At 34.4% G+C, this 24,811-nt stretch overlaps 4 protein-coding genes across 16 annotated transcripts; 1 reads left to right on the forward strand and 3 right to left on the reverse strand.

Annotated features, from left to right (window-relative positions):
- Positions 1-312: 312 nt before the first annotated feature.
- LOC127257057 (terpineol synthase, chloroplastic-like) lies at positions 313-5,700 on the reverse strand. The gene is made up of 7 exons (XM_051283335.1): positions 4,041-5,700; positions 3,698-3,962; positions 2,957-3,341; positions 2,454-2,672; positions 1,375-1,513; positions 1,039-1,287; positions 313-741 (listed from the first exon to the last, which is right to left on the reverse strand). Exons 1-7 carry the CDS (start codon positions 4,263-4,265, stop codon positions 430-432), a joined length of 1,794 nt encoding a protein of 597 aa, XP_051139292.1. The 5' UTR covers positions 4,266-5,700; the 3' UTR covers positions 313-429.
- A 5,623-nt stretch (positions 5,701-11,323) lies between these two features.
- LOC127257072 (uncharacterized) lies at positions 11,324-16,654 on the reverse strand. Of its 4 annotated transcripts, XR_007839934.1 has the most exons (5): positions 16,431-16,651; positions 15,652-15,808; positions 13,168-13,311; positions 12,948-13,031; positions 11,324-11,677 (listed from the first exon to the last, which is right to left on the reverse strand). XR_007839934.1 is itself a non-coding variant. In XM_051283369.1 (4 exons), exons 1-3 carry the CDS (start codon positions 16,617-16,619, stop codon positions 13,178-13,180), a joined length of 480 nt encoding a protein of 159 aa, XP_051139326.1. In that variant the 5' UTR covers positions 16,620-16,651; the 3' UTR covers positions 12,730-13,031; positions 13,168-13,177. The 4 variants fall into 4 exon arrangements, 3 of the variants coding, with proteins under 3 accessions (XP_051139326.1, XP_051139339.1, XP_051139318.1); XM_051283369.1 differs by lacking the exon at positions 11,324-11,677 and having other exon boundaries at positions 12,730-13,031; XM_051283382.1 differs by lacking the exon at positions 11,324-11,677 and having other exon boundaries at positions 12,730-13,308; positions 16,431-16,654.
- Positions 16,655-16,968: 314 nt separating this feature from the next.
- On the forward strand, positions 16,969-21,533 carry LOC127256727 (uncharacterized CRM domain-containing protein At3g25440, chloroplastic). Of its 10 annotated transcripts, none has more exons than XR_007839900.1 (9): positions 16,970-17,134; positions 17,887-18,092; positions 18,595-19,045; positions 19,167-19,568; positions 19,826-19,978; positions 20,695-20,813; positions 20,877-20,930; positions 21,028-21,145; positions 21,215-21,533. XR_007839900.1 is itself a non-coding variant. In XM_051282909.1 (6 exons), exons 2-5 carry the CDS (start codon positions 18,031-18,033, stop codon positions 19,946-19,948), a joined length of 1,038 nt encoding a protein of 345 aa, XP_051138866.1. In that variant the 5' UTR covers positions 16,970-17,134; positions 17,887-18,030; the 3' UTR covers positions 19,949-19,974; positions 20,186-20,406. The 10 variants fall into 10 exon arrangements, 3 of the variants coding, with proteins under 3 accessions (XP_051138866.1, XP_051138875.1, XP_051138855.1); XR_007839901.1 differs by having other exon boundaries at positions 19,826-19,974; positions 20,881-20,930; XR_007839896.1 differs by having other exon boundaries at positions 19,826-19,974; positions 21,215-21,532.
- Positions 20,817-24,214, reverse strand: LOC127256758 (uncharacterized). The gene is made up of 13 exons (XM_051282935.1): positions 24,073-24,214; positions 23,826-23,899; positions 23,529-23,612; positions 23,321-23,401; positions 22,538-22,618; positions 22,336-22,428; positions 22,053-22,232; positions 21,823-21,890; positions 21,577-21,628; positions 21,411-21,464; positions 21,239-21,328; positions 21,011-21,077; positions 20,817-20,911 (listed from the first exon to the last, which is right to left on the reverse strand). Exons 1-13 carry the CDS (start codon positions 24,212-24,214, stop codon positions 20,817-20,819), a joined length of 1,161 nt encoding a protein of 386 aa, XP_051138892.1.
- Between the last annotated feature and the right edge of the window lie 597 nt (positions 24,215-24,811).

Here is a 24,811-nt window from a genome sequence, read left to right on the forward strand (position 1 = left end):
TCAATAAGTTATGAGCAATTTTACTTTTAAAATAATAGCCGAGACAAATGATAACGGTAAAAATGATTTTTTATCTGGGAGAAGAATTCCGTTACATAATATTATCTTAAAAAAATTGGTACACTATCATGATTTGATCTTTTGTAGCAGTCGAACTTCCTTAACAAAAACTCTAACTTTCATCCAAACTACCGTTTTGTGTTGAACTTGCTACGAATTTTGACAGCTTCGAAAAAATTGCAACACAAATAGACCTTTTTGTTGCAGCTAAAGATTAGATAATAAAAAATTATAAGGACAAGAAAGCCAACAGTAAGAAGATAAACTTAAACCAGATCTTATATATTATTTTCACCATCACAAAGTGAGCAATTTGAGTATAATGTAGATACCAATAAATGCTATTCCATATATCCAAATGTATCGACTTTACTGATCAATAGGGTTAAAAAGCAGAGATGGAATCCTGTTCTTGATCTGAGGCTGTTTCTGAGTTCCATGGCCATCTCCATGTTGGTACATATACTGCGCCATTCGCCCGAGATCCATTGCGCATCGCACAAAAGCTCGAGGAAATTGTGGAGAGTCCCCCTGTTGTGTTCTTGCAACTTCTTCATTCATATGTTTCCATGTCTCCGCAATCATTGCCATGATATGCTCCTTCGCCTCTTCTCGACTAGCGCCCCTTTCATTCATGTAACACTCGATCGATTTTGGCACATCACCTCTCGCCATCTCATCCTTACAACATATTTATTGAAAATTAGAAGGAATTGAAGATGCGTCGCAAATTTTTTACCCCCTTCATCTCCAAAAAAATACACTCATACTTTTGGACACAGGTTTTAATGTGATGTATATTGTTTTTAATTTTTCGTTAGTTTTTGTATTTTATAGTAAAAAAAAAATAGAAAAAATAGTAAGATTTTTTACTAATAAAGAAATGAAAGACGTTTTTAAGAGACATGCAAAAAAATAAAAGTGAGCATATTTTTAAAAGACAGATGGAGTATTTATTAGTGTTTCGTAGAGAATTACCGGCGACGTTCCCATATCATTGGCAAGTCGTAAGAGCATCCCGGAAAAACGAACTAGGTTGTGATACTTGCACACTTCTTCCATGGCTTCCTTCTCTATTGGATCGCCGGTGGTGAAATATATGTTTGTAAGTATCGTAATTGCGGATATTGACATCCATGCGTTGGCTATGTATTCCTCGAGTGTTGGTGTGTGTCCCGCGGAAAACCACTCAGCTTCTTGTAGATAACTTCGAGATAAGTCCCGCCACTGCCACCAAAGAGGTATATAAAAAATTTACGACTCATCAACAAAGTTATACAATGTATAAAGGCTAGTGTAAATGGATAAACATACTGATTTTCTTAAATGTTCGATGACGAGGAGTCGTTGTTCTTTGAGGACGCCGTATGCGATTTCGTCAATGAGGCTATTGAGTACAAGATGACACATTTTCATATAGTGTGGGAGCTTCTCAATCGCTTTGACATCGCCTCTGATGAAGATCGTCTTAGAATTATTACTCGAGAAAATTAACGGTAAGATATGGTAGGTAAGAAAGATAAAAATTTAGTCATTTATCTATAATCAATTATCAAAGTTGTTAGGTTGGTTTTTCATCTATGTTTTGATCATAAACGTTGCAAAGAAAAAAAAAAAAAAAAAATCCTATTTATAGAGGAGGGGGAAAAGTAACTTTTTACGATGAATTCAAAGGTTAAAAGGACAATATATATATATATATATATATATTGTGTGCTACAAGATAAAATCCAATTGATGAAATATGGGAGAGATAATGGTAATAGTTGATGAATAAATGATTTTTAGTCTCGAATGTGTTACCTTCTCATTTTATTCCTTATCTAGAAATAATCCTCTATGTCTAGTCCATATCAACCTTCAATGCTGAAAATGGTCACGCGACTAATTTATATCAAGGTGGCGGTTGGTACAATCTATTAGATCGAACACGGATTTTAAGAAAAATTAATAAAAATATAATTTTTTTATGATAAAAAAAATAAAAAAATAGTATTTCTTTTTACTAAAAATAAAAACGAGAATAAATTTAAATTACAATAAAAATAATAATAATAAAACACACCTACAAATCTAAACAGAAATCAAATAATTTTATTTTGCACTGCATGTGATATCTATTTATTCTATATGTAGTATATGATTGTTTTATGTGTGTTGATTGGAAAAATCAGCATGTTGTATAATAAATATTCACGTATCAATACATGTAACAATATTTCAATATAAAGATATTTTAAGGGATTGCATTAAATAATGTAAAATTATCTATAGGTGAATTTTACTTTAATAACTAAAATAATAAAAAGGTGTCACGTACCATATTTAAAAACACTTTAACTATAGATAGATATGAATGAACTTTGCAAGTTTTCCTTATTTCTTTAACTTACCTTTCGAAGGCTTCATCGAAGAGTTTTAGCTCTTCCAAGGTTCCGTACACATCGAATATATCGTCGATCACCGTAATCAAAGTATTGACCTTGGTAATTTGCATTCTTGTGTAGCCATACTCCGGCCGGAAAAGTCCTCCGAGCGTCCAGAAGTAGCACTCCACCAATCTATCCCGCGCAAACGGCAGCACCTCCGCTAGCTCAGTTTGTTTCCACCACCTACATGCATCGCAATATCGAATAAATTAACAATTTTATAAAATTACAAAAAAAAAAAAAATACAATTTTGATCGCGTAAATAACACTTATTTTTAAGTAAACCTATTTGAAAATTGTATTGTATATATCTCGCTCGTGTTCGCTCTAATGATCATAATGACCACATGACTAATTAGGACCATTAGAGCGACGACGAGTGACATATATGCAAAACAAAATTAATAAAAGAAGACATATATATATATAGATATATTTGGAAATTTTAATATGTCCGAATATGTACATTGAAACATGTTTCAACTCTTGTTGATGTTTTGCTTGGAGGATGTTGAAATTGGTTTTCGCAAGTTCTAGCAAAACCGGGTTCATGTCGAGTCTCCGGCCGTATGCGTCGATAAACCATCTCGCATTCGGCCATTGAATCCTCCAATGAATGGGGAGCTCCAAAGCACTGCGAACCGATATTACACGATTCTCATCAACCCCAAGTGATCCATCATCGAGCTTTTCCTCGAGCAAACCTTTGGAAAATCTTGTCGCCTCCTCCAACTTCCATTCGCCCGGTCTCAACAAGAAAGAAGCTTCATAGAGTTGCAACAACCCCAAAGTATCGTTGCCTAGGCTCGGGTTGAAATCTCCCATTTCATTCTTGAAGCAATCGAATACATCTACAACAAGATCAACCACCTTAAACGCAACAAACATATATACACTATAAAAAATAGTATATTTGTAACAAAATTATGTCTCTAAAGTTTACGTGTTAATGTAATTTCTCCCTAATTACGTCTCTAATATCATTAGTAACTGAAAAATTAAAGTGGATTTGAGACGAGAAAATCCCGTTAAAAATATGACTTTTTCTTGTAGTGGTACTGAATTTGTGACCGTAAGATCATGATTTTCAAATACTGACGCTAGGTCTTTCCTGTCAAATGAAATTTTTCTGGTGTGACTTTCCTTGACCAGTACACGCTCGAAAAATATAAATAAATAGATAAAAGGGTAGAATTTCCTTAACAACCTTGACCAACAATAAATCCATGTTGTCTAAAGAGTCTGAATTCGAGAGCCGTCGAGTAAAGCGACCTCTTTTCTTCATCCTTACAGAATCTTTCGGCATACAAACGATCCAAGATTCGATGGATTTCATCCTCCATGAGATAAGATACTCCGAGTCTCTGCAAATCATCGATCAACTCCAACTTTTGAACTGTGTCGATTTCTTCATTCAACGCCATCTTAACTTGTTTCACCAGCTCAGAAGCCCTTTCCAAGTGCCTATTCTCCTATACATACACAATAAATCGAAATTAATTTCTTCGATCGCGATGCAATTCAATCCAATCCAATTTAAAAATACATACCCCATACTCGCTGCTTAACGACTGAATATAATCGAAATTATACAACGGGGGGTTGTAGTTTCCCGATCGCCGTTCCGCCGGCATCTGAACACGTGTCTCCACGCCGCCGACGCCGACATGTGCCGTTAAAGAAACACAGATGGGTTTCGAAGCTTTCCTTACAGCATAGGCTTGAACAGGGCAATAAATTTGCCTGTGAAGAAAACAAGAAAAACGCATAGCCATGGTTTCAGACAGTTATTTCAATAACGAAAAACTGTCCAATATATATATATATATATATGAATCGAATATCTTCTAAATGACAAAATAATGTGGCTTCGATATATACTGCAATCAATATGTCTGCAGGTATATATATATATATCACGTGTATGTTGCAGCCTTGCAGGTATGGTACTCATGTCCGAATTCATGTGATGGCATAATTTATCATAATGCATTCAGCACAAGTTAAGTGTTGACTTAAAACAAGCACCTAATCCACATTTTTTAATTTTTCTAAATTAAAGTGGAACTACATTGTTATTTTTAGAGTAATTAACACTACTTTTGGAGTAACTATTCTGAGTTTGTTTACCCAATTAATTTTTTTTCTAACTTGATTTCTGTTGAAAATTTTGGTTATTCGAGGTCTAACTCGAGAAGTTCCTCGATAGCCCACTCCATAGCCCGACCACTGAATTGGCCGAATCCTTTAACCCAAATCCAATTCTCATACCCATACCTCAAACCCTATGCCCATTTGCCCACTTGGTTATAACCATGTGTGTGTGATTTTTTAGCTAGAGGAAGTTATTTTTAGGGTTATATTAGATGGAGTTTCTTGGGAATGGTTAGTGAGTTAAGAACCAAAACGGATAGAGAGTTAGAGAGTGAAGGAAAGGGAGAGAAACCGATAGTGTTCCGATGAGTGATTCCGGTGAGGGTTGAACCTTTTCCGATGGTCAATTCTGGTGGGTGTCGAGGTTTAGAGTGATGCGCCGACCTCCACTTTGAGGTGTGGTTACCTCGGCCGTTCTCGCACCATGGGGCTGAGCCGAGAACAGCCGTCCCTTAGCCGGTGTGATAGATCGGAGTAGATCGGGAAGGAATTGCTGGACTGGACGCTTTCTTGAGAAAAGGATTGTCGCTGGAATGGTTGGACGTTGCCGCTGCCGGACATGGTGCAGACGCCACGGATCTGTTCTGAAGAAGGTCGCGCGCCGCCGGAGCTGCTTGAAACTGCGCTGGGTCTGTCGTGGGTTCGTCGGAGAGGCATGACAGAAGCGCGTTGCCAGAAGGAGCTGCCGCTGGTCGCGCACTGCCGGAGAAGATGACCGGATTCGCTGAACGCATCGTCGCCAGACGCTTGAGGAAGATGACCGGAGCTGCCAGACGCAACTAGAAGTCCGTCGTCTATCGCCGCGGCCTGGATCCCAGAACGAAGCAGATTGCTGCTTGCTTCATTCAACTTGTCAATCCATGTCGTCTTCAACCTTGGAGGATGAGGGACGCTACGAAATTGAGATTAATTTCAGAGACTGACAGATAAGAAATCAACGAATTGATTTCCCGTAGTCGGTTGCAGACACTGGAAAGTGTTTCGATATAATCAATTCAATTTAAGGGTACTGTTTGCTTTTGATTTTCTGAAATTCCTTTTTGTTTTGCCTGATTAATTTCATTTCGATTCTGTATTTATTTTATTTGAATTCGCTTCCTAATTCATTGTTGTATATTGATATACGAAATTTGTTCGACAAATTCAAAAAATCCAAAAATAAATTTACAATAATTTCAATATATATAATATTTATATTTATATTCTCACAAAATTTAATAATTTAATATAAATATTACAGTATTTTTTATATTATTGACACTAAACTAGTTCACATATCTCACACCAAAAAAAAAAAAGAAAAAAAAATATTCCACACTAAAACATTAAACAAGAAAACTATATAATTTTTTATATAAATACTAATTTATACAATTTTTAAAATTTATTGTAATTAAAATTAATATACGTAATAATTTGTAGTAATATTTTTACTTCATCCATATATAATAAATTATACTATATGTTTGGATGATAATATAAAAAATAAATACATTTAAAATTTGATGTTATAGTATAGTAGTATTGTTTGTTTCTTTTGATTTTTTATTTAACTTTAAATTTTGAATAAAATAATAACTTGATTTAATATTTTGTAGATATATATATATATATATTATAGTAAAAATTAAAGTACTAAATAGTTAGAGTGGATTAAGTACATAAATACTTTATTGGCAATATATTTGGAATTATCGAAATTTAGCCTCTAACTTCAAGAAATCAACCTTGATCACAAGAGTGGACAATGATGAAATTTAGCCTCTTACAAATATATTTGGAATTATTGAAATTTAGCCTCTAACTCTATTAGATTTCAAAAGATGAATGGCATGCGTGTGTTCAATATATTTCATTCGTCTCAACTCAAAGTATTATTTTTATTATTTTTGCGTGTTTCACTTCAAAGTATATATTTCTTATTTTAATAGAAGTAATTATACACTAATACCAAAATACCTTTAACTTTGACCTAAATTACAAATATATTATTACACATACAATTACTTTATATATATATATATAAAGTCAAGGGACAAAAATTTCAAATTTCTTACACACTTCCACGTATCAATAAAATATTATTATTTTTAGTCTATTCTAAAACTTCAAATAATACTTTGATTTGAGACAGATGAAGTACTTCATACTAGAATTATAATTATGGCGTATTTCCCTAACTAGTGCATTTTTCTTTTGGAATTAAAAAGAGTGGACAATAGAATTGGTGGTATAAAATGAGCCACGTCCATAATTTGTTTGTCCATGAAATGGTTGCACCTAATTAGATGCATAATTTTATTATTTGAGTGATGACATATATAGCTTTAATTGTATAATAATGCGATATTAAAAGAAATCAATAGGTGTAATCCCTATGAATTGTTCTAAATAGGAGGGAAAAAAACTATTTTCCCACCCTACACAATAATTTTTTTTAGCGACATAACTGTTAAAATATATAATATATTTTATTCTTTTATAAAAAATAAATAAAAAATCATTATTATTTATATTATCAATATAAATTTTCATATATTGTATAAAGAAAATAATTATTATATCCCAAACTAAATCACTTAAAAAACCGGAGACTCAAAATAAATCTTAAAATTGTTATTTTAAATTTAATTGAAAATTTGACCTGAAAAGTTTGTTCACCTGTGTTTGCATGTTTGTTATATACAATGTGTTTTTTTGAAAAATTAGCACGGTATCCTTCCTATTATCTAAAATGTATCAAATCTTTTCTTTTTCCATCTACTTTATCCATTTAAATTTATACAATCTACTTATTTCTTGCCTTTCTTTCATTATACTTTCCTTCTTTATATATTTTTTTTGTCAAAAATTTATTTTTATTTTTATTGTTCATCCATCTTTGAGCCCGTCGGGAAATCCTAACTTTTAGCCTTTCGACGGGCCTAACACAATTTGGCTGTTCGAAAGCTGTAGTCAATTCAGTGATAACAAATTGGCACGCTCAATGGGACACGGCGTGTCTCGCTTCGTTTACTCATTTTTCGAAGTCAAATGTTGGAGAATCTGATGTTGTCCGGAAGAAGAATTCTGTGACATAATATATATTTTTTTTTGTAAAGATAACTTGTTAAGACAAATGGACTTTCTTTTGTGGTAATGAAAGATTAGATAATAAATAAATAAAAAAGAAAGAAAAAGAACACCACCGGTGAACAAACTCAAACCAGTTCTTATACATTATTTTCACTATCACAAAGTGAACTATCGAGTAAAATGTAGATACCAATAAATGATATTCCCTATATCCAAATGTACTGTGTCGAATTTACTGATCAATAGGGTGAAAAAGCAGAGATGAAATCCTGTTCTTGATCTGAGGCTGTTTCTGGATTCCATGGCCATCTCCATGTTGGTACATATACTGCGCCATTCGCCCGAGATCCATCGCGCATCGCGCGAAAGCTCGAGGAAATCGTGAAGAGCACTACCCCTGCTGTATTCTTGCAACTTCTTTATTCATTTGTTTCCACGTCTCCACGAGCATAGCCCGGATATGCTCCTTAGCCCCTTCTCGACTAGCACCCGTTTCATTCATGTAACACTCGATTGATTTTGGCACATCACCTCTCGCCATCTTGTCCTTGCAATTTATTTAATTGAATTGGGTTCGACAATGTATCTAATTGAATTAAGGAAGTCTGCAAGTCTTCTATTGTTTAAGTCATTGATTAAATAATTCTTGTGTGCAACTATTGATACGTTGATTGACTAATACGTCTATGATGCATATATATTTAGAATATGATGTTTAGAAAATAGGTATATAATGTAATAAAAATTCGTCAATTTACTTGCGCGATCCATAAAAAAACTTACCACATTCTATAATTTCTAAAACGTTATTTTCGTCCACAACACACTCGAACTGACCGAAATCCACATCATTTTGCTTCATCTTGTTCTACGTACCAACTTCTTTACAATTTATTTTCTTAGATGGATGTGGGTGAAACAAAATGTAGTTATTTTTTCTTATGTGAACCGACTAAAATTATGAATACCACCTGCATCCCCTTCATTTATGCTAAAACAAAGTATTAACTTATTGAAATCAAATTACATATCTACCCCTAACTACAATTTCATCCGTTGCTTAAGATTTTGATCGAACGGCTGACATTTATTCAGGATGGTCCTGAATACCCGGATTGCATTGTTATATTCTAATTTATTTTAGGAAACGTTGGATTTAAATTTTAATTAGTCTTGTGTTTTAGTCTGTATTGAATAAATATCGTTGATCACTTTTATATATTCGGTCAAATCAACACTCTACTGACTTGACTTGACCATGCACAACTGAAACATAAACAAATATTTGAAAATTGAAAAGAATAAAGATCAAAACGAAAAACTAAAAAATAAAAATCTACGGACGATGAAAATTCACTAGATGAATCGAATGGATGCAATAATTACAATCAATGATTCTCACTCTCGGAACTTCAAAAACGTTCCCTACATCATAATCGATCCAAAGGAAAAGTTTAGACCTTCTAAAATTGAAGGTATATCAAATCAATAATAATCCACAATATATGAAAGATTGTAGATGTAATATCTATGAGTATCGCTTCTAGATCGTGTCCATGATGTTAAGTTAAACTTGACATCTTTGTAATGCCCATGATTATCATCTCCGAGATCTTCTAGATTTGGCACAATTCATAAATTCAATTCTAAAACGAGAAAGTCCACTTAGTTATGGTTATGACTAACCGTCAAGAGCTTTTGAAAAAATTTCGCCATAAGGAGAAGTTGAGTCATATTCCCAACGAACTCCACCTTGGCACTCGAATTGGATTAATAAATTTGCGGGTCATGAAATGTAGAAACATCACTAGCGGGTTTGTACATCATCGGAAACTTCACTTTCTCCCCACCTTTCTACTGGTCATTAAAAGATGATGTCGAACCAACAGCTGAATCATTTTATAGAAGACAACATAAAATTTTCATCAAATATAATATCTCAATTCAAAACCACATTATGTGATTCCCCATCCACGTTCTACAAACGATAATCATTCGACTCAACTGAATATTCGAGAAAATACACTTCACAGCTCATGAGCTAATTTTTCATCGTCAACATACATGTACGCGCGACATCTAAAATGCGCAAGGATGAGCAGTCGATAAAGTTACTTGACCAAATTTCTTCTAAAATTTTAAAGTAAATATGGGAGTGTAGACATCAATTTACCACGTAGCAAAATATCGAAATAGCTTTAGCCCCCAAATAACACCGATGTCATAATCCTGCATTCAAAACCATACGCCGAGCTCTCCAATAAGGTTCGATTAATATTGTTATACTACACCATTCTGTTGGGGCTTTCTTGGAAATGTTTGATGTCTCATTACCATGTGATTCGTCGAACTCGTTGAATTTACCATTGCAAAACTCTAAGCCACAATCAGTTTTAAAAATTTTTATTTTTCTTACCTATAAGATTATCTATAAGAGCATTCCACTTCTTGAAAGTGCCAAATGTTTTATCCTTTCGCCTCAAGAAATATATCCAAATTTTTCAGAAAAAGACATCAATCAATGTTATAAAGATACATTTTCCACGGTAAATGACGAACCTTCAACGCCCCTCACAAATCTGAGTGAATATAATCGAGCACGTCGTATGTAGGATGCGAGGTTGTAAAGAAATCGACCTTCGTTTGCTTTTAAAAATTGCAATGTTCAAAAATTCCAATGTGGTGATGCTTTGATCACCGAAAAGACTTCGAGAAATTAATATCTTCCTTCATTTTTTTACTCATATGATCCAAACGCAATTGCCATAATAAAGTGAAATCTGAATCACTCATTGATGATAAAACCACTATTGTCAAACCCAATACAGTATGGCCTTGTAGAATGTATAAACATCCGACCCAATTTACCTTCATAATTGTTTAGAGATTGTAGAAACTTTTAATACTTCACCTTCAACCGAGAACTTATAACCTAGCGAGCAAAAATACTGAAATATATAAAATTATTTTTACATAAGAAGCATATTGAACATTTGTAAGATTACAGATACAACCGTCGTGAATTTTTATTTTAACTGAACCAATGCTAAAAACCGAGCATTAGGCATCATTTTCCATAAGTACTACATTGTCGTTCTTTGATTCATATGTAGTAAACCAATTTTGGTTGAGACAAATATATTCATATGTAGTAAACCAATTTCGGTTGAGACAAATATAAAATGTGCATCCGAAGTTTAAAATCCATGCATTCATAACACGTGATTCTAATATCACTATCAAAACTATAATACCATTTGAATCGAAGTACACGACATCAACTTCTGTTGCCTCTACAAGTTTCTTTCATTTCTAGAAATTTTCTTTTTTATTTTTCAACTTCCAGCATTCACAACAACATGGAGTCATTCCGACTCTTATTTGCATTTGGTCCCCTCAACTTATATCGAGATTTTTATTTTATTTTATTTTTTTCTCACCGCCATTACCTTTATGCATTAACCTTACACCTCACAATCAAACATTCATCCAGGTTATTCGATTGACAACAAAAACTAAAATTTTCTTTCAATAACAAATTTAATTTAACTTCGTCAAATTGAAGAGATTCTCTAGAACCATAAAGTATTGTTTCTCCAAAATGTTTGTAAATGAGATAACAGACAATCAACAACACGATTTTATCTTCATCATCAATTGTAACATCCAAAATTTCTAAATTCATAATGATTGAATTAAATTCATGTAGGTGGGATTGAATGGGAGTACCTTCAGGCATTCAAATTGTATAAAAGTATTCATTCAAACAAGTTTGTTTGCAAGAGACTTTGTCATTTACTGCATCTACAGCTTCAACCACAACTCTTGTAGGTAGTCTCATGAGCAACTTTACGTAGAACTTCTTTCGACAATATTAATTGTATTGCAGTCAACACCTTCTTGTCTATATTAGCCCCCTTCTTGTCTATATTAGCCCAAGCAACATCACCGCGCGCATCTGAATTTTCCAAAGAGCAAATAAAATCTTGCCATCAAACTTCTCAATTTTGAAATTTGTGATCGACATCTTGTTGAACGCTCTGATACCAATTGTTAAGGATTATGTGCCTAAAAGTGTGTTAAAATTTTGGAAACGGGTTGAAGCACAACTAAAACATAAACAAATATTGCAAATTATGTAAAGGACAGAAAATCCAAAAAATAAAAATAAAAAAACACTACATGAGGTGAGAAATCCACTAGATGAATCAAATTGTTACGATAGAATGATTCTCACTCTCACGCCAGGTCTACAAATTTGATGTCAACTCAAACTTGTCTTCTTTGTCATGCCGTAATTAACGCCTCTGATATATATGAATTTGGCACAATCCACAAAATTAATTCTACAACGAGAATACTTATGTATTAAGTTGGAGCCATGGAGATTTTCATTTGTTGCTACTTCGCTGGAAGATCGAAGGGATCATACAAGCCTAAACAAGAACCATAGTCAACTAACTCGAGCTTTATTTCCTAAAGCAATTTGACTCAAATCTTCCAAATAAAGCCCTAAGCAATAGGTTTGAGAGATCGAAGGCAAGATGGTCAACAAAGTAATAATCATGGCAGATTTAAACATGGTGTCATAATAATGATAAGGGATCATACAAATCCTCGAACTAGCTCAATGAGGAACAAAAGAAAATTTACAAAACTTAATGTCACCGATGCGACAAAGGGGGCCTAGATTGTATGCCTACCGAACAGTCAAATAAATACCATGTTGATTTGTACCAACCTTCATTGAAAGAAAAGAAAGTCTACGAAAGTAAATCTCACTAATCAAATATTCTTCTATTCTTCATCAATCCAGAGGCATAACATTTATTGAATGAGAACCCAAATCAAGCAAATAAATAAACAAAGAACATCTAAATGAGAACTAGTAGCATAAGCAAAAACCAAAACAAAAGAACACCAAAACATGTTTATAGTCAAAAGAAAATGCCATAGTGATTAGATCAAGGAGATACTACAAGAGAACGGCAGTACGTACAGCACATAATATTAGAACAAAAACCACAAGTTACCAGCTCACTTCTTAACAGTGGCAAATATCAATCTGTATGAAACTTAAGTAACAAACACAAACTAAACTAAGGCTTAATACAAAATTCCAGGTGAATATAAACAATATATGTATACAAAACTACAGTAAAGTCACAAGAATATGAAAGTAATCTGGTGGTATTGTAATGGATGGAATACGTTGGATTAGGATTTACCGAGAGGACCTGCGCATTTGCCTGTGTTACAAGATCTCAACAGCCGACAACAGCCAAGGATCCAAGTTATGAACTATGTCTCCCCTGAACTCAAATGGTTAAAGATAAAAATAGATAAACCAAAAAGATGTGGAGAACTGTTCAGATCACACAATTAATGGAGATTTACAAAGACCCCAAATTCTGGTCAGCCTCTAATATTAATAGGACGTAGGCTTACAATTCAGGATTTAGGCTTTAGCAGAAAGTGATTCTCTTCCACCAAGTGTCTGAATTATAGCTTCCAGAAGTTTTATCTCTTCATCTTTCTTAAAGATCTCATCTTGCTTTGCACGTAACTCTTCCATGTGCAGTTGAAATACTTCTGCAAAAGAAAAGATGGCTTTAAGTGCGACATACTTGCAAAGCCCAAGAATCCAGCTCCATTTAGATACCAATTTTGAATTTTTTTGGCACTACTCATCTACAATACCTTTTAAAATAAACATCAAATCAAATGTCAATTTTCATTTAAAATATTACATCAAATACATATTTACATTATATCAAAACTTTTTACTATTCCAAAATATTTTTAAAACTCTAATAGCTTCAGGGATCAGAATGATCAATGCATAATCCCTCAAATCTAAAGGTTACTTGTGAGACTGACATACCACATTCAGCTATAGCTCCTCCTCAGGTTGACAATCTACCGGCCTCAATATAAAGAAGACATGACACTAGATACGATAATCATTTTAGTTTAGTATAAGCTGTAGAATGGGAAGCTATTGTTGCTCGCATGATCATATACTACTATAAATGGAATGATTCGATACACTGATTCAGATAGATTCAATTCTATACAAGTTAAATCACCATGAATCCAAAAATAATACAAAACAAAAAATCCTCAAATTAAGAAAATGCACAACAAGCACAATAAACAAAGAAAGCACCTAAAATTTTCTGCGAAAATCAACTATAGCAGAAAGTTTGACTAAATCCCAAAAACAACTAAGAATTTAGCAGAAAGTTTGATTAATCCTTGAACCGAAAGGAAGAAGAGAAAATGAGAAGCAAAGATGCTGGAAGTCCATACACATAAATGCCGAAACCATAGCTTATATAGAATGAGGCTACACAAAAATTTGGAGCTGCATAGATTGGACCAGGATTTGCCTATACTAAATGCCATGGCCAACTCAATAAATGGAATCATTCCATATCTTGTTCCAATTCTAGCACTTAACTAAATTTGTGTAGAGACCTGGTCATGTCAATGCCTTCACTCCTCCTTTACAATGGATTATTTTAGAAACTTTCTGTTTATCAACCAGGGTTTTTTTTTGTATGCACATTAGGTTGTTTTCTATCTAACAATCATCGCTTCACATCTTGTGTCCTATTATTGTGATCATGTTTGTCAAATTCAAGTTTCAATGTTAGCACAGAAGTGGGGTCAAATCATAGGATCGTGACACGATTCATAAGAATTAACAATAATGTAATTTATTTTATAAATTCAACTGGAATATAATACAAACTCTTCAAATTTTCATCCAATTGTTAAATACTAATTATCTAATCATAAGACAAAGTAATGCAATTTTATAAAAATCAATCTTTTCAAACCATTTAAGCTATCATTATTTTCTACAGGTTGTTTTTAACACGTCAGGAGTTTGATGCACCTTCCACTACATTCTGCTGAAATAAAGTTCTGGTTGTTATTTTTGATGTAGTGGTAATACAATGAACTGCAAAATTGTAAGTTTCAACTAAGTTGGAACGAGATATTTAACAACACTGATTGCAATTATTCTCTGTAAATCAAGTATTTTATGTAGGGCCGCATATATCATTCATTATTTCAAAGCTAGAATCACCCTTGTCGCCCTCTCCTACTGCCTCTTTCCAGCAATCCTCAGCTTATCATTCCCCAATGACTTTCCATCGTGCTTAGCCTAACATCTCAAATGGTCCCTTTCTAGTGGTGCTCCTCCAACACCAACATTAGCTCCATATAACATAATATCACATGTCTTCCTTTTACTCTTCTACTTCACTCACCCATTCAAGCCACCAATATGCATATCTACATTAATTTGCTCATGGATTTTCTTTAGCATAATTGTTCTAGAGGTTATTAACCTTGGTGCCATGGTTGTTATGTGATGTACTTTTAGTTTGTTCTGTGATGCTTGTGATGCATCGCTTAGTCAAAAATAAGTGTGGACTGTGTGGGGTACTAGATTACCATTTGTGCTGTATCAAAGATTTGCAATAATATTTTCCTATCTGTATTTTCTACTTTAAAATAATGGTAGAATTACGATCTAATTCTCTTTTCCAGTTACTATAGGTACTAAAATGTTCCATCAAACATAATGATCTTAATTTCTAACAAGCTGAAGAAAGGATATGCTTTTACTAGGCCACAGTGGTCCTAATCATAGCTAATTAACTTTCGGCTCAATTCTAACCCATTCACTAGAATTAGAAATTTGAAAGAACTAAAAACAAAAAATGTATGCATGATATTTTTCTATTCCACATGCTCTGTGGATTAGGCTATCAAAGAGAGAATAATCAAGAACTGAAAACAGCATACAACAATTTGATTATCATTATTCTATGAACTGCAGGAAATAACCTGTCAATACTCACTGGCAAAGAATTCAAGTAGACGAAAATGGTTGTATGAGAATATATAACATACTTGAAGTGTTCTCTAGTTCTTTTGTAATTTCTAGAGCACGTAGTTCTGCTGCTTTCTGTGCTGCTTCAGCATGGCGTTTTTCGGTACGTGCACGGGCAGCAGCTGAAATCGCATTATCCAGTTCTTTTTCTAAAGTCTCCACCCTTTGCTCAAGAACCTATTGTTATCAAACTGTCAGGATCATGAAATGCCAATACCACTCATGCCTGCTGAGTAGTTAAAGACAGCATTACGCAATTACAAGCTATAAAGTGCACTAGATGGATGAGTTAGCATTATAATTCTACAAACTTCAAAGAGAAACTATATAATCAAAGAGAAACTAAAGAGTGGATCAACTATATATATATATATAATATATATATATATATAGGAAAGAAAAACTTTCGAACTGCAGCTTTCAAACGATGTAAAGAAAACCGATCGTGACCACCTTCTAATTGACCATAACTATGAGCATCCATCACTACGGTTCAATCCATCACAAAGAAGCTTCTCTCCCCAGATCAATATCAAGTATAATCAGAAACACAGAAGAGATTGTATGTTTCGTATCAGGACCTCGCCACTGAAAGCTGATAATGGCGCAACATTTTTATGTTACACATGACAACGCACACGGAAAATCCAATTATCAAAAATCCCTAGAAATCGAACTCAATCAAAACCACCCGCAGAGCGAATCTCAAAACATCAAGCATAGCAAGGAATTAGCGCAGCACTTTGGAGGCAGTTAACCGATGGTAAATCCGAAACATATATAAGCAGAGGTATACGACCTTGATTGCCCGAGCTTGTTCGGAGCTGAGGGAGGCCTTGGCGAATGTATCGTCGTCAACATAAACAGCTTTCTTTATCAGTAGCTTCTGTAAAGAATCGAGATTTGACGACATCTCGGTGAGATTGGCGATCGCTGCCGGCCATCTGTCGCCCCCTTTCCCCTTTTCTTTGGCTCTGTCCTCCTCCATTTTCCCTTGATTTCTCCTGTTCTTTTTTTCTTAAAAGATACCAACAAGAAGAAGCAAGCAAATGTGCATAGTTACCACTAAAAGCGTGCTTCTTCTTTAGTTCGACAATACTAAAATCGTTGTTTAGGCACTAGTCAGTACTCGCTGTCGTAGATCAATTATTTAAATAATATTAATATAAATAATACGGCAAAAATAGCCTTAAACTTTGGGTTTCTTTGATTATTATTTTATTGATACAAAATTGATTTTTTTTTAAGTATAATATAAAAAGTATAAAATATAAATGTTCTGATTGAATAATTTTGAAGAATAAATGAAATGAATAATATTTATTAAATATGTGATTGAATTAAGGTAAATTGTTTTATTTGAAAATAAAAAACAAACACAACACAGTCGGGTTATGTATTTTGCAAAAACGCACCACACGGTCAAATCACTGGCCACGCCGCTGCTTCGATGCTTCTCACCATCTCCGCCGTCGCCGGCGCTGCTGTGTAAACTGTAATTGTGTAAGTTTAGAATTTACTTTGCTCCATTAGTTCTATTTATTGTCGATCTTCTGTTTCTGGGTTTGATGCCTATAATGTGTTCGATGAAATGCCTCTTTGAATTTTATCTTTTACTTATTTGTTATTGTTTGTGATATAAATAGAGCTATCCATTGAAAGCTTCTTTTACGATATTATTGTAAGTTTGCTACTTCACTGCCGAGCTTTTTTGTTGAATTGCTAATTAAGGAACACATTAGTATTTTAAAAACTCTCCAAAAAAGAAGTATTTTAATTTCCACATACTATTGTTCTAGCTTATTCTACATATTATAGAACTTTTTCAGCTTACTATTAATTTGCAGCATTCATGGTGCACTACTCTTTTAGTACACCGTTAACTGAAATAATGCTTTCCTCCGAATATGTTCACTTGTGCTTTCCTGAGGTTGCTATGATTTCTTTTTACAGGAACTCTTGGTTTTTAGTTATAAATCTAGATTCTTGTTTTCATATGTTTTCTTGATGCTGGTATTATTTGATGTTGTTCGGTCAATTTGACAAAATTATATATCAGCGAGTGGAAATTCGAACTGAAACAGTGAGTGATGTTATGTTTTGCTTTTAAGATGAAATAGCATATTTCAAATGAAAAATAAATTTTGGATGAGATGTTTTTTTAGAGAGAATTGAGTGATTGCACATGCTTCTTATTACCAAATAAAAGTGAATACATTTTGTTAACAAAGTTGTGCTATCAATCCCATTTGCAGCACGGCCACAGAGGAAAGCCCCCTAACACAAGTGGCGTACAGTTAGCCGCAACCCACAAAAATTACTCACAGTTTCACATTAGTTTAGCATTTCCCAACTACCTGCCTATCCACTGGAAAAGGGGTGCACAGCTAAGTTTTCATATGCCCAATCCATTAATATCAGGTTTATGGAAGATAATTTCCGGGAGTGCCACCACTAGAAGGTAAGCAAGACGTTATCAATATTGGCACTGGTGCAGGATTTAAGTTTATTTCCCTTGATTGTTTCAGCTTTAAATCCAAGCTTTTAAAGTGAATTAGGGTGGAAAAAACTCCTGTTCTGTTACAGTTATATTTAAATTTTTTGAATACCGTTATTTATGTATACATGCCCGCTCTGTAATGAGCATTACTTACAATGTTGGTGAATTTTGTTGCTTCAAAGGATGTGTATTTATGTGATGAAGTGGATTTTCAATGCCAAAAATGTGTTTCTGGTGCTTTGAAATCAGAATTATTTGTGAAAACTTTGTACTTGTATTTGTATTTGTATTTGCATTTGTGTTTGGTTTTGCTGTTCTATTAGGTCAAATAGTTTTTGGTTGTGATATTATGAACAGAAAATGGATTTATTTTTATTAGGAACAGTGAAATTCCATTGAAAAATTATATATATATATCCATATTCAAAATTATTCTGAAAAAATGGATGTGATGTGATTGCAGTGTCTCCTACAGGGAATCTCCACATTGTTACAAATGGCTGGTGAGAAGAATTTCAAATCCTGCTTACTCAGTAGAAACGGCTTTGCCTGTTCGTTGTAAGGGTTGCTTTGGGTTTAGGAACCATGGAATGATCATGTATAGATCAAGTTTACTGGGTGCTCAGCCTGATCGAAGATCATGTATGTTTGAAGTTCGAAGTATGATAAGAGGATATGCTAAAGCCACTGCGAATGCAGCTATTGTGCTGAACACCAATGAAGATGTTATCCGATTTGATGTTGGTAATGAGCCTGGTGGAAGAAGTTCTTTGAAGGAAGCGAATAAAACTGCAAGAAAGGCTGAGATGTCAAGGAAGGCAAAGTTGAATGAACTTCGATTTTATCGATTGAAAGCAAAGAAGAAAATGAATTCTCCTAACCCTGAAGTGAGAATAAGATACAAACTTGAAAAGGTTAGCAAACAGTCCTTTGGAAAATTCAATTCCTTTGGGGTGCATTTTCTCATACGCTAAGTTAGTTCTGCACATGGTTATCCCTTTTACATTGCTTATTTTCCGAGTATCTTTTATTCAGGCAAAAAGGAAGGAAACATGGTTGATCGAGAAATTGAGAAAATACGAGTTTCCGAAAGCACTGCCCGAAACCCATGATCCTGAAATACTGACTGAAGAGGAAAGGTTTTACCTGAAGCGTACTGGTGAAAAGAAGAAACATTATGTTCCGGTTGGGAGACGAGGTGTCTTCGGAGGTGTTGTTCTTAACATGCATCTCCACTGGAAAAGACACGAGACGGTCAAAGTCGTTTGCAAGCCTTGCAAACCTGGGCAAGTCAATCAATATGCCGAAGAACTTTCTAGGTTGAGCAAAGGCATAATTATTGACATAAAACCCAATAATATCATAATATTCTATCGGGGGAAGAATTACGTTCAGCCCGATATAATGTCGCCTCTCGATACTCTGTCTAAAGCAAAGGTATTATTTTTCTGACTGATTACGGGTTACCCATCTTGCATTTTGTGTGTAGTGTCAATGATGTTCAGATAAAAGTTTAGATCTTTAGCTACGGCTGCAACTATTGGGATTTGCTAGATATAATCGATACCTGAGATAGAACAATATTTTATAATTAAGTGGGAGATACTATTAGGAAATCTAGTTAGTCATTTAACGGCCATGACCTGTGTATATTGTGATTTGATTTCATTCACATATATTTATGGCATTTGCAGGCCCTGGAAAAGTATCGATACGAGCAGTCCTTAGAGCATACAAGTATGTTCATTGAAAAGTTGGAAAATGAACTCGAAGAATATTATAAACATCGTGAGAGATATAATAAAGCTAAAAGTTGATCGACATTGGGCTCCAAAAGTCTGCAGTAAGTATGTCAACATTTTGAGTGAAGCTACTTTACAGCGCGATCGATACTTGTGATCACTCATCAATGAAATAGAAGTCATATCTGGTTCGATTATTAAGGGATAAGATCAATCCTTACTAGCATCGTAATCTATGCTTGAAGCTTTTGCATTACAGATTCTTGTGGATTCCTAGCATTCAATTTTCATCTTACTCATAATCTTTGCTAGGTTCGCTCATTTCAGCCATTTTTATTCTCGAGAAGCTTTTAAGATTTCACAGAGATTGGATTGATGGCGCCAATTGTACCTGCTATCACTATCTTTGCAATCTTCTTGTTTCAACTCTGCTTGTGACAATTTTCTTGTACGTTCGATTCTCTATTTGTTCAGTGGATCTGTACATAGTGCATCTATGGTGATATAGGAATGAAAACTAGATTTTGACATCAGTCACCATTACAACAGTTCTTTACAGCAGCATATCTGTGTTCTTCTCTACATTCCCCTTTGTTGTAATGAAGTTAAGGGATGTTTTACTGTTAGTAGATTTCTTGTAATATCTGTTTGTTCTGGGGAGTCGCCTCATTTGTTGAGTTTAAACTCCGGTTCGATTTGTGCAAAAACCTTTTTACATATGTGCGGGTGAGAAAATTTTAGCACTTGAACAATGTACGGATAATGGCAAAATTGTATATGATAGTTGCAGTACTAAACCGAATGTACATTTTCAATTCAAGATACAGGGAGAGCTCAAGCACAAGCCCAGAAAAAAGACGGCAAAAATTGTGCGAGGGCGAGGACGTGTGCTATGATGTTAGTGGGCGCAGCTTTGATCACTGTTCTTCCACAAGTTAAGGTATCATCTGAGTTTTCCAATTATTTCCTTTTTCTTCCGTAACACCTTCTGCCCGTGGTAAAGGAAGGAATTTACAATCCCGGCAACCGTGAATACACCTGCGCGAAGGAATAAAAGGTCAGCAGCACGTAATTAGTGAACCTCTGAAAATGCACGCATCCATGCTCGTTTAGTGTAGTGTAGTGTTGTTTTGTGACCTCCGACTATGGCGCAGATATGCGTGACGAAGTGAAGGAACGGCGTCCGTGTCTCTGTGAAAGTCACCTGCGACGAACAAAACACAAACACAGACCTAATCTCAGCGGGCATCGATCAAATTGAGCTGTACAAAGGTTTCTTTAGGCTAAACCAAAATTATGTCGAACGAAGTATAAAATATGACTGAATGTTTCTGTTCACAGCTACAGGAAAACGTTAGCGCGAACCTGTATAGGGGAAAGATCGTAATAGAAGAAAACTCCCGGAGGTGACTCGAGACGGTCTTCAGAACTCATGTAGTGCTCAGTCACAGAGAACTGGATGAGCCGAATTGAATCGAACCGAATTGACATTAATATAAAACCAAAAATACATTTCCCATTAGTAGAAGGTACCAACCTGATTTGAGTGGATAGTATGGCCTATGATGTTGGTGTACACAGTTGGAACCACCTATATATATATAATATTAACGATTGACTGTGAATTTCTACGTCATAAAAAGAAAAATGGACTGCGAATTTCGTGGTCATAAAAGAAAAATGGATGAAGAGAGAATTCTCACCTTGGTGAAGTATTGATAAACTCCACTAGGTGTTGGTTGCTCCCATTGTGCCCTAAACAATAAAATTTATTAGATGATCAAAATAATTGTTTTATCTAAAAGTTTAAATTTTTAGAAATATGCATCATTAATTATTTTTCTAACATAAGGGAGTTTTTTTATAAGAATTCATCAAGAGAAGAGATAACATGATCGGGAAGACGAAGAACAAATAAACTAATACGACCATTGTTAAGAATGCCCTACCCATCCAAGGGATTTACGACTCCCGGAATGAAGTCGCCGAATGATAACTTGTTGATCCTATGGCTTATCTGCGCGAAATGTTGTGTTTAGATATACTTTGGAAGAGTTTCGATGTTTTGGGTTGCTTTGACAACAGTAAAAAGTTGAATAGAAAATAGATGACGAATAAAAATTGGGATCATAAGAAGATATATATTGTATCAAGAAAAGTAAAATTGGTAGTTTCTTACATTATAACTATCAGCTGGAAGAGCCGGCAAATTGAGCTCGATGGTACTTGGTTGGCGCAAGCTTTTACCGGGCACGAAATGGAAGTTTCCGGCCACTTTGTTAACCTCGAGAGTTCCATGTATGTTGCATCCTTCGCCGACTTCTTCCTTCAGTTTTTGCACGAAACCTTCTCTTACGCACTACAAGACATAAACCACGAGCGAGAAAAAGTACTTATTCGAATGCAGAAATGGAGGCGAAAGCAGAAGGCGAATGTTTAAATAAAAATGGCGTAATGTAAACCTGATCGATCATATTTGGATTTGCCAGCCACCAACCTTTGGTTCGATACGCTTCGCGGACATCATGGCATGAATTGCAACAGTCATCGTCAGACTGCAAAAGAGAAGTGTAAAAAAAATATTAGATGTTTAAGCAAAATCGTGCGCGAATATGATTATCTTTGGCTGCATAACAATGGCTGCGTGTCAATAGGCCCAAGTACCTGTTCTGCTCCATAACACGAACCACAGTATGTCTCGTTGTGCTCAAGCCGACCACCGTGTCTCTGCAATGGCCTCCCGATCTGGGATCAACACATTCGATCAAAACAACGAGTAAGGCAACAATTAGAACCAATATACTCATGAACACTTGTAATTCTCGACGAAAAATTATAAGCATAATTTAAAAGGTCTGCATAATTCTCCCTAATAATCATTCTCTTGTATCTTCGAAAATATTGCAAATAATTCTGTTTTTAGAAGATTATTTGCAATATTTCTTAAAGCATACAAAGAAGTCTCGTGAAATTTATAGGGCATTCTATATAATCTTTTCTAATATATAAGGAATTTCATACAGTTTTTAAATCATGGAAATACAAGGAAGCCTAACTGAATTTTTAAAACATTTTATACAATATTTTCTAAAATAAAAGAGTGTCATACAATTTCTAAATTATGAAAAATACAGAGACTCACGGAATCTTTGGTAAATTTTATGAATTAATTTTTTAATTACAAAGGAACCTCATACAATTTTTAAATTATGAACATGAAAAAGAGTCTTGTATAATTTTTAAATTATGAAAACACAAGAAAGCCTAATGGAAACAGAAGTATAAGATAATTTTACATGCAGTTTCTAAATCATGAAAAAATAGCGTATGATGTAAATTTTCCAAAATACAGGCTTTGATTATAAGCAATTTTGTCTTTATTATAATATTATTCATTAATCAAGTAAATCACAAAAAGAATATCAAAAGCAGCTCACGGTTGCGAACCTTGGGCGCGCCAATACCGTCTTGTCTCACTTCAATCGCATTCCCGTAGGAATCAATCCTTGTCTTGAATATATTATGCCTCTACAAGTTTCAAAACATGATGAATGCAATCAACAACAAAGGCACAATTTAGTATATGCACACGATCAAAATATTTCCTCGATCATTCAAAAACTCTGTATATGAAAAGATTCAAACATTAACATACTACGTCCCGATGCTCCTCTCCACTAACATCTTCGGCATCAACGCTGAGCAACGTACATGGAGTCGCCGGAAAGCTTATATCAAACTGCAAAGGTCAAAAATATATTAGTAAAAATAGCTATTAAAATATTCTTTTTAGTGATGATCGCGTGCTCGTAGAACACTAAGATCAAACGAGCTAATACTATTCAATGAATTTTTTTGGACTGTTTTTTTTTTTTTTTTTCTAAGAAAAAAACAAAGAAAGAACTTATGACAAATATGATGGAGAAGCTATATATATATATATATATCTTACATTGATTTGTAATTTGCCTCCTCGCGATGTATCTACGACGAGCTTTGTATCCGTAACTGTGTTGAGATACAACCCTGCAAATTAACCAGCAATGCACCAAATTAAAATTGAAAAGATGGAACAATTAAAGCATTGAAAGAGAGATCTATCCTTCAAAGTAGCAATCCAAATCAATATAATTGAAAATTGAAAACCTAAAAGTTGAAAGAAGGAATTAAGAAAGCCATAGACAAACACATGGACATACTGAGCTCAGAGACAAAAAGCAAAGCGATGAAGAGGGAAGAGACGATGGTGACGAGGCCACCAGTTAGGGTTCGGCTGTAGAAATCCTCATTCACTTTTGGGTACGCGTCGAGACTCCTCAGCTTTCTGAATAACCTATTCATCTTGGAATTCAATCGATTAATTAAGGCTGTAATTGGCTATTGCTAATTTGCAATTGGACACACACAGATCAGATCAGATGAAATCAAAATCAGATGAGATCAGACGACATGAATTGGATTATAAGTAAGGTCGAAGAGCCAGCCAGCCAGCCAACCAACCAGCAGGCACAGAATGAACGATTAATTCGATTCTTCTGCGTGGGAGGAAGGCTGGCAGCGAGGGAACTTAATTAGTTTTTCAAATTATTTTTTCGATTGATAGATATATATATATATATATATATATATATATTGATCTTCTTCTATGTGTGCAATATTTTGTTTCTTCCTAATTATTTATTAATCATCTTCTCATATCTGTTTACATATATATATGTATAGATATATATATATATATATATATATATATAGGGCTTCAAATTTCGATACCTCACTTTGTGCATTGCCATTAATTAATTCCCATCGTAGCATGCAAATTACGGTTATTCCGCTCAAGCGCTACCATGCAAACCCCCACCAAAAATATTCTTCTATAAACTTTCTTTCGAGTTTTCAACACAATTCTTCGTACCTTACATTACATTACGTATTTTTTCA

The sequence above is a fragment of the Andrographis paniculata genome, unplaced genomic scaffold (assembly GCF_009805555.1).
Source record: "Andrographis paniculata isolate CXL003 unplaced genomic scaffold, ASM980555v1 Contig12END, whole genome shotgun sequence".
In the NCBI taxonomy this organism is placed as follows: Eukaryota; Viridiplantae; Streptophyta; class Magnoliopsida; order Lamiales; family Acanthaceae; genus Andrographis; species Andrographis paniculata.